The sequence below is a fragment of the Anopheles bellator genome, chromosome 1 (genome assembly GCF_943735745.2).
Source record: "Anopheles bellator chromosome 1, idAnoBellAS_SP24_06.2, whole genome shotgun sequence".
Lineage (NCBI taxonomy): Eukaryota > Metazoa > Arthropoda > Insecta > Diptera > Culicidae > Anopheles > Anopheles bellator.
In genome coordinates, this window is record NC_071285.1 from 39,882,786 (window position 1) to 39,897,207 (window position 14,422).

At 43.2% G+C, this 14,422-nt stretch overlaps 2 protein-coding genes across 5 annotated transcripts; one reads left to right on the top strand and one right to left on the bottom strand.

The window, feature by feature from the left end:
- The first annotated feature begins 1,820 nt into the window (after nt 1-1,820).
- Nucleotides 1,821-12,123, top strand: LOC131212507 (phospholipid scramblase 1-like). 4 transcript variants are annotated; one of them, XM_058206439.1, is made up of 7 exons: nt 1,821-1,966; nt 3,569-3,792; nt 5,547-5,573; nt 5,670-5,823; nt 10,268-10,758; nt 10,838-10,996; nt 11,072-12,123. In XM_058206439.1, the coding sequence occupies exons 2-7, from the start codon at nt 3,592-3,594 to the stop codon at nt 11,129-11,131; spliced, it is 1,092 nt and encodes a 363-aa protein (XP_058062422.1). In that variant the 5' UTR covers nt 1,821-1,966; nt 3,569-3,591; the 3' UTR covers nt 11,132-12,123. The 4 variants fall into 4 exon arrangements, with proteins under 4 accessions (XP_058062422.1, XP_058062503.1, XP_058062583.1 ...); XM_058206520.1 differs by lacking the exon at nt 5,547-5,573; XM_058206600.1 differs by lacking the exons at nt 1,821-1,966; nt 3,569-3,792; nt 5,547-5,573 and adding an exon at nt 4,622-4,747.
- Nucleotides 12,124-13,229: 1,106 nt separating this feature from the next.
- LOC131206351 (farnesol dehydrogenase-like) lies at nt 13,230-14,244 on the bottom strand. Its single transcript, XM_058198874.1, has 2 exons — nt 13,599-14,244; nt 13,230-13,529 (listed from the first exon to the last, which is right to left on the bottom strand). Exons 1-2 carry the CDS (start codon nt 14,163-14,165, stop codon nt 13,356-13,358), a joined length of 741 nt encoding a protein of 246 aa, XP_058054857.1. The 5' UTR covers nt 14,166-14,244; the 3' UTR covers nt 13,230-13,355.
- Between the last annotated feature and the right edge of the window lie 178 nt (nt 14,245-14,422).

Sequence of the window (14,422 nt, forward strand, 5' to 3'; positions counted from 1 at the left end):
AACTGCAACTGCACGATCTTCATGCATATTAGCTGTAACTGAACGCCTATACGCTTTCCAAGATTAAGCTTACCATATACACTTCAGTTGACCACCCCACCGGACACACTAACCCTGGAAAAATCTGAAAACGGACGAACGCTAGCGTATGTGGCTTCGACCAGGAAAAGCCCATCGAAAGCAACCGACGTTTGATTTCATCACCTCTTTCGTTTTGATGCAACTCCCCAAACAGAAACTCCTATGCATGCGAACTTCGCGCAATGTGTCTGCCGGGCACGTGTAGGATCCCCCTCACCCCGCCCTTTGGGTTTCTTTGGCCAAACCAAACTTTTCATTCTACGTTTTAACGCGTTTACATGTAACGGCTTACTTTACGAATGGTGCGAAACGATGTGTCGATCTTCAATTTCCTTCCATCATTGGTTCTGTACAGCACTTTGCTTTATTTACATTTGTATTATTTTAACTACAAGTGATTAGTTTCACTTTGAATGTATGATTCCCTCCCGCTGTCATCGTGCGTTGCCCCGCTAGTAATCACTCGACCTGGAGATGCATTGAGGCGAATTATATATTATCCACATGAGATTTCCCGTAACCTATGCTAGTTTGAACTTTTAGTATGCATATGCACTCAATATTTAAGCTGTTTAGTCTGAGTGCGAGCAAGCGAACAAAATTAGGTCTTAGTAATTGTGGTATTTTCCCTCTCATCATTGTTGAACTGTCACCGTACCTTTTTGCGTCGATCTATGTTGGTCTTGCTGATCTGCAGTGATTCGATGCGATAATATGGGGGTTTGAGCATTCGTAGAGTTTATCGTACATACGAAGAATTAAACCTTTTCTTTAAATTATTTCTCAAGTCAGTGATTTTGTGCGGATTGTGTGCAGCTCAAAATAATATATCTGACCCAATTTTTTGTTAAAATCCAAAGGGAATCGTAGTACACATATAGAATATTGGGTGGCATTGTCATCATCGCGCGATCAATCTACTAAGGACCAGTAGTAGTAAACCCCGACTTTTGTTACCGGTGATGCCACTTTTTTAGGTTTAGTCTAATCTATTTTACATCAAACACTCATAAAATATCATTTAAGTGCATACTGCTACCGAAATATCACTTTATTTTTGACTATCTAGTAAGTTTGATTAGCTCGTAAGTAGTGTGTCGTGTCTCTCTATACCACTGCACGGAACCTTCTCGAAACCATGACGACGACTTGTTTCAGAAACTATTCGGCGAAGCACCAAATCGGTCGTTTACCGTCTCCGTGTTTTGACTTTGTTTTTCTATGCTTTATAAGTTCCCGTGTACCGTGTACCATTCAAGTGCGCTGGCGTTTGAAGAAAGTGTGTGAAGAAAATAAGTTCCGCTTAAAAACTCGCTTGTGGGCGCTTCCGTCCGCGTCTACTTTCGAAATAAAAATTTGCCAATATTTACCCATCCGATGGGTGCAGGTTTATCGTTTGGTTAAACATTAAGAAAATCCGAATACTAAATGCGGGCAATAAAGTAAGTAAAAAACTACAGCCAAAAATTAACAGTTAAATCTGGTTAAATACTGGATATCATTTAAAATTAATGTGACAATGAAAACCTTACTTCTTTGCATGCAAGTCACTCATTTTGCCATTGATATTTTTGACGCATCTTCGACTGCAGCAGCGCGTACAGGTTGACTTTTCTTTGCATTTGCACACCGAAAGCGCTTGGAGCATTCTGATGCTCGGTGCTCAGATATGATATACGTTTCAGTCCGCATAACTCTGTTGCCTTTTGTTTTGCTAGATGAGTTCCCAATGTTTGTCGATTTTCGTAGTTTGCGTCGAAATCGTGTCGTCGGTGTTTGATTACGTTGCTCGTTGTGATTCATCGGGCTATAATCGGTTCAAAGAATCTCTAGTGCATAGTGATAGTGGCGCCGGGCCGGCGTTGTTAAATTTCCACCTAACCGGGTAAGAAAGCTACGTACCGCTGGTTGATTATCCATCGATAATGAGGTTGTGCGGTGCCCAAAGTACCAGCTCATTGTCAGTTTCACCCACTTGTAGACCTTGAAACAATCGTTTACGGGTTCCTAAAGGTGCTGAGGTGCTTTTGTTTTGTTATTCCCGGTGTCACCTGTAACCCGGTCGATTCACCTTCTGAGCTAGAGTGGTTGGCGAAAGTTAGGTGACCCAGAAAGTGGCCCACTGGCTTCACCGGATGCCGGAGCTGAAAAGAGGGTGCAGCCTTTACATTGCGTTGCTAAAAATACTGAACGATAGGAAACTCAAACTCTCTCTTCCCCAGTAGGAAATCTAAAAGAATGCAGGTTTTCATCGGCCTTGTGTTTGTCCCGTGCATGAAATAGGAAGAGCAAATCATGAGCACGAACACGAGAGCATTTAAATGAGATTTTTTTTAAAAAGATTTTGCACTGAATGACTGGTGTGCAAAAAGCAGAAAGATACATCATCATTGGTGTTCGTAACAAAAACGCCATACACCGCCGCGTGATACGAATACGAATAAAGATTCGGTGATTAATAATCGTTCCACATCCCGTTGCTCGAAAACCAGTGTGCGAAGTTGCTATGGAGGATTGGGCTTACTCAGCATAACGAGATCCACATCCAAACACTTTCCCTTTCTTTGGCCCTCTCCACAAAAGCCTGTTTCTTGGATGGTATTACAAAAAAAGGCTGTTTGTTAATTTTTCATTCGTATTCCCCGAAAATAAATTGGCAGTTTTCTAAACAGCGGTTCCCTGCTCCACCGCCTACTCTGACCGAGTTATGCGTTTGGCGTACGCCTCTAAGCGCCCGAAGGTCACCGCTTCGAAGTTAGTTTAATGGCGGCGTCCCACGACGACTCGAAAACTACGGCCGGCAGAAAAAGAAAACCCGGCGCACCAAATGGTACCAATTTGGCGCTGTGTCTGGCGCTTCCAGTTTCTATCGCCATTGGCTGTTTGCATAGTTGCTGGTGGAGAGAGGTGGTGGAGTATGGCCGTGAAGTGACGCAAGCCGTGACGGACCCAACTGGATGCTGTTCAACAAAGTTATGTTTGGAAACTGCATTGTTTCCCTCTTTCGTTTTATCTTTCTGTCCCTCTCGCTCTCTTCGCCGCGGCCGTTCTCAGCGCTTTTGGCGTGTTGCGCAAATTCAAACCTACACTGGGAAGAACCGCGTTTAATAAAGTAAATAACGTATGGGAAGATTCTATCACACGGCTTTTGCATTAGGTTCATACGGTACAGGAGATTAGCTCCCTAAATCTCCACCATCGTTGGAGTCTATCGAAATGTGCAGTCACCCTTCGGTCACTAATCCGTTTGCGCCATTCCTCTGCTGCAATTGTCCACACGGAACAAACGATTGCGCAACGATAATGCCGATTGCTTGTAGATATCTTATCAGCGCGGCATCAACAGTTGTGAACAACTTTTTTGGGGTTGCCTTTGGGGAACTTTGGGGACTTGTCGTGGTCAATTGTTTGCGTTATCCTTCGCACAGCGCGCCCGTTTGATATCAGCTGTAAAATAAGGAAACCATTTTTTCGAAATCTTCCACAGAGTTCGTGAAATTGTTACTCGAAATGAATCCAAACCAGCAGCAACCAGGAGGACCATATGCCCCGTACGCACCGAGTTATGGATATAGCGACTCAAAAGACAACACACAGCAACCACCCTATGGCGCTCCGCCCTACCAGGGCGGATATCCGCCTGCTGACCCCAGCATGGGGTATCCGCCGAACGCCGGTGCCTATCAAGCCCCGTATCCACCGCCAGGAACGGTAAGTTATGGTCTGACACCAGTATTAAACTTGAGGGAATCATCTAATATTGCCTAATTGCTTTACTTTAATGCTTGATAATTACGCCCGAACGATGTGTTCTTGGCTGTGTGATGTTTGACTTCTAGTAAGAGTAATTAGTAATAGAACCGATTCCGATCCTGGTGACCTTGAATCAATTTAGCACATGTTAAGATCGTGTTCAAACATAAATAGGCCAAATTTCTCCACGGGCCATCCATAAGGATGACTACAATTTTGTTTTCTTCCCAAATAGCCCGTCTTGTTTGCCGACATTTGCAGACATTTTGTAAACATTGTATCCTATAGAAGAGGACCATCGTAACGGAATCTTCTTATCGCGCAAATCGCGGATGCAGCTAGAGAAATGAATGTATTCGTTGTTCCGCTGACGCATTATAAAGTATCTTCGCTCAATCCACCTATCGAACTGATGGTTTCTGCATCCTTCACCGATTTAAAATTTCACGTTTCCGAGTGGCAAAGCGGTGTTTTACTCTTCAACAATGATTCTCGTTTAACTGGTCGTTTAATTTACGTATCTCATAATCCAAAAAATTAAATTGCTCTGTATGTTCTATAAAACACGTGCCACAACCAAGCAATGAATCATGTTTGTGCCGCGCTGTGTTGGCGATATCAGTTTTTTGTGAGAATGAATAGTAAGCTCCCGCGCGCAACTTCAAGTGGCCCAAGACCAGTTTCGCAACGCCGAGCATTGCCGCCAAAAGATAAACACATTCGGTCATTCGTGGCCGGTGCTGGAAGTGCTTCCGATCGCCGGCGTTTTAGTTGGCCTTGTCCCGACGCTTCGAACGGTTCGGCGTTAAATTTTATACGCTCTTGGTTCGTGGTTCGCGTGAGAAATTCTGTATCCGCCGAGCAGTGGTGTGTGCGTGGCAACAATCGTTGGATGGAGCAACACAAAACTCAGGTTTGGGGCCAGAAACGATCGCGTGTTGGTTGTTCGATTCATTACACTGCAGTTCACCCATATCATTGTCACGTTGCATGTGAAGAAAAACGCAAAAGGATACAGAATTCAACGGGTTAAAATTCCGCTTGTAGTTCAGTCGATACTCGTCGAAATCATACTGTTAACAGTAGGTAGAACGTGGAGTATTGAGAGAAATTGGACTAGAAAAAGATTTATAAAAAATCGTGATACTGCTAATTGTTGAGTGGTAATTGTTAAGTATTTACGTATTTACGCCTTTGCGTTGATTTAGTCCTTAATTGATGCTTACTTTGGAGTGAAATGTACAAGATGCTTTTTTTTTCGCTGTTGCGTTTTAATTTGACGCTGAAAATGTACTCACGCTGAATGACGCTGAAAATGAACTCACCGTCGATTTTCAAGGCGATTTAAACCCTCTTGAAAGGATTTTTGCAATCAGTACACAACTCGAGTGTGGTCAATTCGATCTTGATATCGATAACATTGTGTTACATGTGCTACATGTTTGTACTGTGACGAAACAGTTAATACTATATCGCTTATATTTTCGTGCATTCTTTACTAACCAATTTTTGCTTGTGATTGTTGTTTCTCTATGCTCGTTTTTTTTACTTTGTTTGTTTGTTTGTTTGGCTTTTTCATTCTGAATTAATTGTAATGTATTATTCTCTCTTTATTTGTTTTATGGTGGTGTTGTATCTTTCTGTTCGTCGCTTCTCTCGCTCTCTTTTTATTATTTTTTGAATCGTCATTTGCCCATCGATTGCATCTCTAGTATCAACAGCTGTCCACTGGTTATTGGGTAATGTTTAATGTGTTTCTTCTTCATACTTTTCTACATCACTGAATTCCTTCGTATTGAAATTAATTTCGAAAAAAAATTTACGCTACTTTCCAGGGATCGCCGTATCCTCCAGTAGCACCAGGATACGCACCGGCACCGCAAATGTACGCTCCGGGGCAAGCATACGGTGGTGGCTATGCACCGGTAGTCGTCCAACCGGGTGTCCCGGGTCAACCGCCCCCCGTGATGGGCCAACCGATGCCACCAGGTAGGTCCTAGTGTCGCGAGCCCCATAATAAAAACATACTCACGTTATCAACGTTCGCGCAGAAGGACATATATTTCGTCACGTTGTGGTGAAGCTCCACGCGGCTCGCCAAATGGTTCCTGATAAGCGATACGCTGCATTGGAAAGCATAATAGTAGTGTTTGTGTTTGAATTTTTAAACACGTTTTTGAGGCCCTAGCTCACAGAGGGGAAGGGTTTGGTGATTGATAATTTATTTGTGCATGTATTTGACACATAAACACACGAGGTCACTGATGGAGATTACAGTACTTCCGACCAGGAAGTTATTACGCTGATAATTGTAACGCGAGTAAACTCTTTTTTCCAGTCCCTCGGTGTCGAACGAGGTGCATACATAAAACGAATGGGTAAACAAATTAAATTGATTAAACGCTGCTGTGAGCTGATGGGAACAAATTCTCTGAAAAAAGGGCAAGTGGTCCTGGTAAAGCAGCAACATATTGGGAAAGAGATGATCGTGTATTAACAGTATCGAACTAAACGATTCGTGATGAACAAGCTGATAAGTTTTGTTTATCATCCTAAGAATTTTAAAACATTTTGCTCAATCCAACAGGGTTCTCTAATTTCTGAAGGTCCAAGAACATCCTAAAGGCATGATGCTGATGTTAGTTAATAACTTTAAAAAAATAAGCTATCGAACATCGGTACCATAATATTTTAAATATAGATTCGTGTTATGTTATTTGTTCATTCAAGGGTTAGTTGAATAGCATCATCCCATGTTATTTGAAAATAGGAGACGTTTTTCCTTGATTTTCAAAGGCAATGTCTCTCAACTGTTCAATGCAGTGATAGATAAGCTTCGCAGGGTTCCTATCGGAGGGACCCCAGTAGAAGGCTAAGCAACGTTGCAATAGACTGGCCGCGTCACGGTTATCGACCGGTTGTGCATGCACGCACGCCGGTCAGCGTTCAAAGTTCTTCGTTCGTAAACAACGGCCGTCCTCATCGATAAGCCCTCCACTGAACCGGTGATCGATCTACCCATTGCACTTTGGGAAAATGGCGGTCATAAATCAACTGCAGTCAACAAAGAAACTGACGGTTTTAGTTATATTAGCCTAAAAAAAATAAGTTATCTATGATAAATCCGAATTTTTAGCCTTTCATGTTGCGTAGATTCCGAGAAATCATTTGTCAAAGTCGAAAGAGTGATAAAAATGGCTCTCTAAAACCAACTTTTATCATCTACTTTAACGCGATCGTTAGCACAGTTTTGCAACCGTAATATACCTATATTATACATTACCTTTAAAAAGGTAATGAATTGTTCTCATATTCATATGATTCAATTCATATGAAATTGTTAAATGTTAACGTTTTGCATTGCTAGTTTATTTTTATCGGGAATTAGTATAGAAAACTAAGAAAAAATACAATTTTTCAACTTTGGTAATGCAGCAAAAAAATGTTTCGCGGTGTTCTGCCCAAACGAGACATTTCAATTAAAGTTTAGACAATTTTAAACATTTCCTGTAAGTTTCATTTGCATATTCCCGCGATAAATTTTGCAAATTTCTATTTTAAGAAAACAATTCCAGATGCATGAGGAGACGCCCGCCCGGTCTTTTGTAGTATATGAAATGGCCATACAAAACATATTGGCCTTATGCCTTTTCTATTATTTAGATAAGCTAAGTGTTATCAGTGATCACGAATCAATCAAGTATGCGTTGCTGTATTTGAAGTGCAACGCCTAACCAGATGAGTGATGCTAATAATCTTGAAAATGGTTCTAGCTTTCTGCATTGTTGTACGGTATTTCAGCTCTTCATTGTTAAATGAGGTTGCTGCAGTGTTTGTTAAGCGTTTCATATAAAATAATCTTTAACAACCTCAGGCAGGTATCAGAAAAAAGCACTTCTGGTAACATTTGTCGTCGAATATTTTCAGATCCTGAGCGTGCGAGTACTGTTCTTAATTAAAGATATAATAGACAGGCTTAGGAATATCTTAATATCCATTAGATGTCAGATAGTAATTATTGCCGCAACATTAGACAAAAATTGTAGAGATACATATAAAAAATTCTTAGTGCTTTATAGTTGGTTGAACGTATCTGTTACGTTCATGTCATGTTTTGACTCATGCTGGGGATATAATACTACATACCCCTGTTGTCTTCTTCCAGACTAGGTTGCTTTGGAAGCGTGGCATAAATGTTTTAGACAAGATAGGGCAAACCACGCAAGAAAATCTTCTCGAGAGAATAATTTAAAAGACACGTTCAATCGGGCAATACATAGCAGTGACCCTAAAATTAGTTCTATGTCATTGGGTTATAGATAGCGAAAAAACCATAAACATAGTTAACCATAAACGGATAAAGTAAAAGAATTGTTAATACTTACATACTTAAGGCGTTTAAAAACCTTAAAACAACGAAAAAAGCTTATTTAATGTACTTGAACGGGTGTATTGCACATAGAAAGTTGAATTTAATCAAAACACATGCAAGAAAACAAAAACGTTGAAAAAAGTCCATAGATTCTTCCTAAAAATAAATATGTCCGCCTTTTCCATACAAATTCCCCACTGTGCATTGGGTGCATTAACCTTCGAGCATCTTCACTAAGTGGACAACTGTCCGCCAGCATTTCCCGGCCACACTATGCACTGGCACTTAACCTATCCGGTCGGTTCGAACCGAAAGACTGATTAGAGTATGACGCGGTTCCGGTGAGACGGTTGTTTGAAGGCAACCTACCATCTTGCGAAACCATAAGACGAGGTTTGTTTTATTCAGAATTGCCCGGAGACCGTCTTTGTTTAAATTATGATAGTGACACCGCTTTCCGTGGGCAGCCTGTATCGGCCTCGGTATGTTATCGCCTAGACACTGTCCGAGTAATAAAATATTTCTTCTCATGGGCGAACTTCCTGACTAATCGCGAAGCACAAATAATTTGTCTAACTTTAGAACGGAATATTTGAAGACTTTCGGTGATTGAAAGTCTGCTTTCTTCAAGGTTGTTCAAGGTTGATTACAGAAGACAGGTAAACGTTTGTTCCGATCAAAATGGTCACAATCAAATAGAAGCTTAAAATCATACAACTATGGACAAATGTTTAGGCTGATTCACTATTCTTTTTAAGTTTATTAGCATAGAAAAAAAAAATTAAGATAAACGATCAAACTACAGGAGTGTTTAAATTGTAGCTCAATTCGTGTAGACAGACAGATGATCTTACCAACTGACCCCTACCAACCCTACATGGGACTTGCCCTCCAGGGCAAGATTACAACTATGTGAACCCGAAGGGCCACTGTCACTGATGCATAGATCGCGCCGTAGGGCCAACTGTGCATGCGGTGAAGATTGCGGCTTAACAGGAACCAATGATAAGGTTAAATTAAATCCAATTGTGTGGTTGCCGGCTGCGTGCGCGTGTGTACGCACAGCGCGGGCTAACAAGAGGTATACCCGCTGGATGGAAAGATTTCATTCGTCTTCGAGTGCCGGAAGATCGCGGATGTATGTCATGTCATCCTTCTTCGAGTGAAGTGAACAGACCCTAACATAACGTGATGCTATCACAAACGTTGCCTGTGATGGGCCCTCCCGAGGCATTCGGTGGATCGTTGCGGAATGTGGCCGGAAGTTTGGCCAATGTGAGCATGGTTCCTCCCGGGATGGAGCCGTCCGATCGAGAAGCAAACCAAGAACAGTCAAAGTGTGAACAGCGAGCCCGGTTTGTACTCCGGTACCTGGAGGAAAAAGTGTTCGAACTGGGTCGCCAGCTACACGTCCGCAAGGGCCGGACAACGATTCGCCGGATGCTGCGCTTCATACCGGGTGTCCGGAAATCGGCCAAAACGAAAGGCTACGAGCATCTGGTGACGGACGAAGAGCGCAGGTTTGTGCTGAATAGACGCTTAGACCGAGTGGGTATCGTTTGACGAGAGGAGATTTAAATGATGCCATGGAAATGGGCTTTTATCTTATCTCGTGGCACGACGATATTTGAGGGTGGATTCGCCAAACGTGTTTATGTCCCTCATTTACCTTGTGGCCGAAATGGAAGATCGCAAAACACTTGCGCTATTGTACGTTTTCTGCCTCGATCATTGTGAAACAATTATTACAGGAAGTTACAGTTTTATTCCATTGACCTTCACATGTTTTCGTGACATTATGCCTTTTGGTAGTCGCTGGAAACATCATTCCAACCGAACGAATGGTCATCATAATCGAAGGGTTATCGCAAACATTCCCTTAACCTTTAGATCACTGGGTGGTCACTCAGTAGTTTCCGACACCCGACCGATCCGGTTTCAGGGTTTTGTTGAGTCAGCGTGATGAAACGGCTTCTAAACTGGGTCACTGATACCGCTGAACGTTCGAAAACCACCGACGAATGCGTTTCTTGAAGATTTCGTTACTTTTTTCCCCGTCAGGTGGCTGGATGCCTATTCCTCAAGGGATACCGAACTGTCCGCCCGGCTTGGAATACCTTACTGCCATTGATCAGTTGCTGGTGCATCAGAAGGTGGAGCTGCTGGAGGCCTTCACTGGCTTCGAGACGGCCAACAAGTACACGATCAAGAACACGCTCGGCCAGAAGGTGTACTGGGCCGTAGAAGACACCGGGTGTTGCAACCGAATGTGCTGCGGCGCGGCCCGTGCCTTTGACATAAAGATCCTCGACACGTACCAGAACGAGGTACTGCACTTTAACCGTCCGCTGCGCTGCAGCTCCTGCTGGTTCCCGTGCTGTCTGCAGACGATGGAAGTTACAGCTCCACCCGGCAACGTGATCGGTTACGTCGAGCAAGACTGGTCGATCCTGACGCCCCAGTTCAGCATCAAGGATCAGAACGGAGAAACGGTGCTGAAGATCTCCGGTCCGTTCTGTACGTTCAGCATTTGTGGTGATGTTGAGTTTGAGGTTAGTGATGGCAAACGCCGATCGATCGAAGCCGACCAACTCAGGATGGTTACCATTAACTTTTCTTTTTCCCATGCAGGTTCTGTCTACCAACGGGACTCAGGTAGGCAAAATCAGCAAGCAGTGGTCCGGACTGGGCAGGGAATTGTTTACCGATGCGGATCATTTCGGTATTAACTTCCCGATGGATCTGGACGTTAGGGTAAAGGCCACACTGCTTGGTGCGCTGTTTCTCATCGTAAGTACCGGCGAGTGGGGCCCTTTCGAGTCTTGCCATTTACCATGCCTAACGACTTCGTTTCCCCTTCCACAGGACTATATGTTTTTCGAAAAGAGCGGTAACAAAGAACAGGACCGTCCGGGAATGTTTTAAATCGCGATATTTCAGCGTGTTTTGTTCAGAAAACCTTAAGTTTTTTTTGTCCGAGTTGGAACTCTTATGCTTACGGTATTTTGCCTTCCATATTATTACCTTTACTGATTACCGTTCATACGACTCGCTTCCGAAAACCCAAAACCCCAGTGCCTGGTGTAAACGTTCCCTCCCGGTGAAAGTAACGTGCAACGACCGTAAAGCAACAGCATCACATGGCCATAAACATTCTACAAACGAGGTAGAAGAAGAAACTTACACAAAAACAACCAGCACATGCACTACAAGCGCACATTATTTCACTTTACAATCAAACCAAACGAAATGTTATCCATTCTGCTCTGCGCAACCGCGGATTGTGGACCCTTAAGAGTTGAATCTTATTCGATAAACTATTTATCCCGTTGGTGGTAGGGCGCGTACCTAGCCCGAGTACGTTCATGAATGTTTTTGATAGGTTATTATACTGTGTGGAGAAAGCAAAGCAAATCTTCGGAAGAAGATGACTGCTCACACTAGACGAGCTGTGGATACACCGGTTATTGGTGTCATCCGTAGTTTAAGGTCCGTACCGTGTTTGTACTGTTCTTCGTACTGTTGTGGCTTAATAAGATAATATATGTATACATCTGCTATAACTCGCTGCCTGATACTGTTTACCTCTTGTAGTTGTTTACTATGCAACAACAGTAGCTTTAAGGACTTTACAGTTTGTCATTCGATTGAAATCTTTAAAAATTGCCACAAGGGCTTCGAGGTATGCAAACATTTAATAACATTGAATTGAAAAAAGTGTTTCGATCGGATGGTGATTTCGTGACGTGCCATTTTTCAAAAATGCCGCGGATGTATTGCGTAACCTGCATTTTAAAGGTCCACATGGCCTAAGTCAGATGCAGCGGAAGCTTTATTTGTCTAAATTTACCAGTACGCAGCGCTGGGTCATAAGTAAACGACAATGAAACTATGAAAAATAAAGGTCTATTATGCATTCGCTACTACAAAACTGAGAGAATAATCGACCTTCGATTCAACCAAATAAATGCTCCGTAAACCGGAATATCACAAATTGGAGGGCTCGGTCCTGACTATCGAATCGGATTCATTCGTTGCTCGTTGCAAAAATCGTCAAACTGAGACGGTGCTTCACAAGTACAGCATAAGCCTTCATCGTCTACCCACCGAAATTTGGTCCCAAAAGCCTGCACAGTGTATGTGGGACAGTGTCATAAATCTGGTTTTTGGCTCGCGGGTTGAGAAAAAACGAAAAAAACTGCTATTATTCAACACATACAACAAGATCCAAGCAGAACATAATGCATAGCAAAGAATCCAGAAGAACGTTACAGTATCGGGTTTCGGTTTGTGTTTCGAATCCCCTTTAAGGCACGGCCAATACAGGTTCTCGTATGCGTTCTTCGAGCAAAAAGGAAAAAGAACTTGGCGACCAAGCCGCGAAGTTCGTTGCATTGTTCGCTGGAATTGGCTTTAAAATAAAAAGAGTTTATAAATCGTTAGGCCACCATCTAGAAATATATAAACGTATTTCAAGGGTTACCGATCAATACACCGATCGTGAAGCTAGTACTGGTATGTGTCAAGGTCAAGGCCTAATGTTGTATGGTGCAATGTTTCTTTTAGCGAATTTTACCGGAGCCGGTCTTTGTCCTCAGACGTAACGCATCAGTCTGCGGGGGCTGCGGTGCCGTAAGGTGCTCTTTTTTAATCTTTTTTTATATAATTTAAGAAAAGAATTTATCGTTGGGTGTTACGAATCCATTCCAAACTAGTGTGCGTGTCCGTCCGTGATTGTTTGGAACTACATTCTAAATTTGAATCTCATCGATATGTTTGACTCGTTTGGAGATGATTTGTTGGTTGACCAGCTGAAAGTAGGGTTGAAAAATGTGGAATTGGAATGAATTGGCTTTGAATTTGGAGCAAAGGTGTGTTTCTTTCCACGGAATCCCGTTTCCAGGAATCTTGTTTGAGACAAAAGCGTGCGTTTGGCACTGTCTTGCCCCCGCTGCTGTCCCAGTGTCTCAAGTGCTGTCCGACAAAACTGTAAACACAAACAACGGAAAACATTAAATAATGGAGTGTACTTAAAATATTGTAAACATGCGCCTGGTTTGTTTATTGAAGTTACAAAATTGTTTACATTGAAATGGCATGCATCAAAACATGCTTCGAATCATGTCGGTAATTCGAGGGACGACGAACGCTACATCATTTCCCCAACTGGCTTGATGGTCAACTCATGGACTTGAACCCTCGACGGAGTGCCTAGAACGTACAGTACGCCATCGGCTATATCTTCCGGCTCTAGCATAGGATTGTCGGCCGTTCTCATTGACTCGCGAATTATTTCCGTACGCACCAAACCGGGGCTAATGCTCTGCGAATGTATGAAATTAAAATTGAGTTTTGTAATTTATCTACATCGATTTTGATGAGGCCAGATTACCGTGACTTTTATTTTGGTTCCCGCCAGCCGTAGCTCGTTGCGCATCGTTTCGGTGAGGGCCGTCACGCCAAATTTGGTGGCCGGATAGACGTTGACCCCTCCCATCGCGAGCACCTTGTGCCCGAGGATGCTATTGATATGTACGATGTGTCCATCGACCGATCGTTTCTTCATCGACTGGAACGCCTCACGACTGCACAGCATCAAGCCCATCAGATTGGTGTCGACCACATCGCGCAGTGCTTGCGTATTATTCGGCGTAAACAGTTCCACTTCTTGTCGCGCAACTCCTGCGTTGTTAATCAACACATCCACTCCACCGAAACGTTCTTCGACGAGCTTGAAGGCGCTCAGTATGTCCTCTTCCTTTGTAATGTCACAGGACACTGCGTGCAACCGGCCAGCGGCATCGGCCGGGAGTTCACCTTTTAGTTCCTCAATGCGTCCGACTCGTCGTGCCAAACCGACCGTGATCATGCCAGCGCTAGCCAACGCCTTAACGGTAGCGGCACCGATACCCGAGCTAGCACCGGTCACAATGGCCACTTTACCTACCCAACGATCCATCTTCTGATGCAAAATGCAATTCACAATGAGTCTTGAAGCCTAGTGTTGCCACCTAACGACTGCTGGTCGATGGAATGATTCGTCGACCACCTCTCCGACTTGCGGCCGCACAGTTTTATATCTTATCAGAACAATCAACGCAAAACTAACACAGGTTTGCACAAACGAAGTGCTGATGAACAAATCGTTATCAGTGCCACGAACAACACACACATACACTCTTGTGAGATGATTCAGCGAATTCGAAAGTAAATTGC